The 2,266-nt window shown below is 46.4% G+C and overlaps 1 protein-coding gene across 1 annotated transcript in view; it reads left to right on the top strand.

The window, feature by feature from the left end:
* The first annotated feature begins 1,418 nt into the window (after window positions 1–1,418).
* Window positions 1,419–2,266, top strand: part of LOC112091692 — a 1,664-nt gene continuing 816 nt past the window's right edge. Inside the window, exons 1-2 of the mRNA XM_024165921.1 lie at window positions 1,419–1,636; window positions 1,733–2,234. Of these exons, the coding sequence (XP_024021689.1) occupies window positions 1,419–1,636; window positions 1,733–2,234 (720 nt within the window). The remainder of the gene's footprint in view (window positions 1,637–1,732; window positions 2,235–2,266) is intronic.

Consider the following 2,266-nt stretch of genomic DNA (forward strand, 5'->3'; position numbering starts at 1 on the left):
GCATAAACGCTAATAGCTTCCCGCTGCCGAGGATATATCAGCTAGTCGACGCTACCGCAGGGCACGAACTCCTGAGCTTCATGGACGCATACTCTGGGTACAACCAGATACCAATGTTCGACCGCGATGAGGAAAATACGGCGTTCATCACTGACAGGGGTCTATACTGTTACATAGTCATGCCCTTCGGTCTCAAAAACGCGGGAGCAACCTATCAACGCCTCGTCAATAAGATGTTCGTGAAACAATTGGGAAAGTCAATGGAGGTGTATGCGGATGATATACTAGTGAAGAGCAGGAAAATCAAGGACCATGTGGGGGACCTCAAGGGAATGTTCGACGTCCTCCGGATGTACAAAATGAAGTTAAATCCCCACAAGTGTGCGTTCGACATCGGGTTAGGAAAATTCTTGGGTTTTATGGTGAGTAGTCGAGGCATTGAGGCCAACCCAGAAAAGATACAGGCACTCCTCGATATGAAGTCACCAAGGAAGCCTATGGAGGTTCAAAAGCTGACGAGATGTGTTGCAGCACTTAATAGATTTTGTTACACCATGGTCGACCATTCAAGCCACCTACTTTTGTCGTACGCGTCGAGAGCTCTGAAAGTCAGGACAAATCCCTGACGTCGAGAACTAACAGTTAGGGAGATGTCTCTAGGTTGAGGAGCGCTCTTAAAGTTAGGGTGTTGGAGTCAAGAAGTGCTTAAGGTCCTCTTAAGGCCTTTGCGTCATTCAAGTCGAGAAGCCTACTAAAAGCCCTTTGAAGCCTCTGCGTCGAGGAGTCAAGGTGTTGGAGTCAAGAAGTGCTTAAGGTCCTCTTAAGGCCTTTGCATTGTTGAAGTCAAAAAGTCCACAAAAAGCCCTTTGAAGCCTTTGTGTCGAGGAGTCAGGAATTAGATCAGATCGGAAGCAGTCCAGTCAAATCCAACCACAGTCCTGTCAACTCAGGGAAGGGTATATTGTGCCAACTGCTACTGTCAAAGTCAGGAAATTAGGTAGCCAGTAAGAGAGGTCAGCCTGATTTCCTGAGATTGTCATCAGGGATGGAAAATGATCTCCTCGGGCAATGCAGAGGAGATCTCTCACATGTAAAGGCCTATAAATAGAGCCAAAAAACCCCATTGAAGGGGTACGCACTATTACATTATTCAGGAAAGAACTTGTAATCTCTGAAAGATTAATGCATCCATAAGTGGACTAGGCCAAGAATCCTTGCTGAACCACTATAAATCTCTGTCTTCTTTACATTATTTTTAAGCTTCAATCCTTAACTAATCCGTGAGTGTCATTGAGAGGGTTCTCAGAGAGATAATCATGAGTTGTCAAAAAATCACCGTCAACAGATTTATCTCAAAGTCCACGCATAAGTGCATACCATTTTTTGATACCCTGAGAAGAAGCAAGCCATTCCAATGGATGGAGGAGTGTGAACAGGCATTCCAACAATTGAAGGAACACCTTGGGAAACTGCCTCTGCTGTCCAAACCGGCGGCTGGAGAAGTGCTGAGCCTGTATCTGGTGGTCTCGAAACACGCCGTTAGTTCAGTGTTGATCCGTGAAGAGAAGAAGGTGCAACTGCCGGTGTATTACATCAGCAAGCGCCTCCTCGACGCAGAAATGAGATATCCCCAAATGTAAAAGCTCACCCTCGTACTGGTTGTGACATCGAGGAAGTTGTGCCATTACTTCCAGGCCCATAGTATTAAGGTCTTGACAAATCATCCTTTCAGGCAAGTACTACAAAAGCCCGACACTTCTGGCCGACTGCTTAAATGGTCCATAGAGCTTAGCCAATTCGATATCAACTACAAGCCACGGACCGCCATCAAGGGCCAAGCCCTAGCTGACTTTGTGGTAGAGTTTGCGGGGTTGCCAGATGGAGCAGAAGAGGGTAATGCACCGCAACGGTGGAAGCTCTACGTCGATGGGAGCTCTAATGAATATGGCAGTGGAGCAGGACTGGTATTGCATACACCTGAGGGACACAAGATAACCTTAGCCATCAGGTTTGAATTCCCTGTGTCTAATAATGAAGCTGAATACGAGGCACTACTGGCTGGACTCCGGTTAGCAGAGCACTTAAAGGTGGGAAACATAGACATTTTTAGTGATTTGCAGCTAGTTGTGAATCAAGTGAAGGGCCAATATCAGACCCGGGATGAGAAAATGGTCACATACCTCAAGAAGGTCAAAGAAGCCTTAGAAAAATTCACAGCCTATGACATACAACAGGTGCCAAGAGCGGAGAATAGCAATGTCGACGC

This window comes from Morus notabilis, unplaced genomic scaffold (assembly GCF_000414095.1).
Source record: "Morus notabilis unplaced genomic scaffold, ASM41409v2 Scaffold708, whole genome shotgun sequence".
NCBI lineage: Eukaryota > Viridiplantae > Streptophyta > Magnoliopsida > Rosales > Moraceae > Morus > Morus notabilis.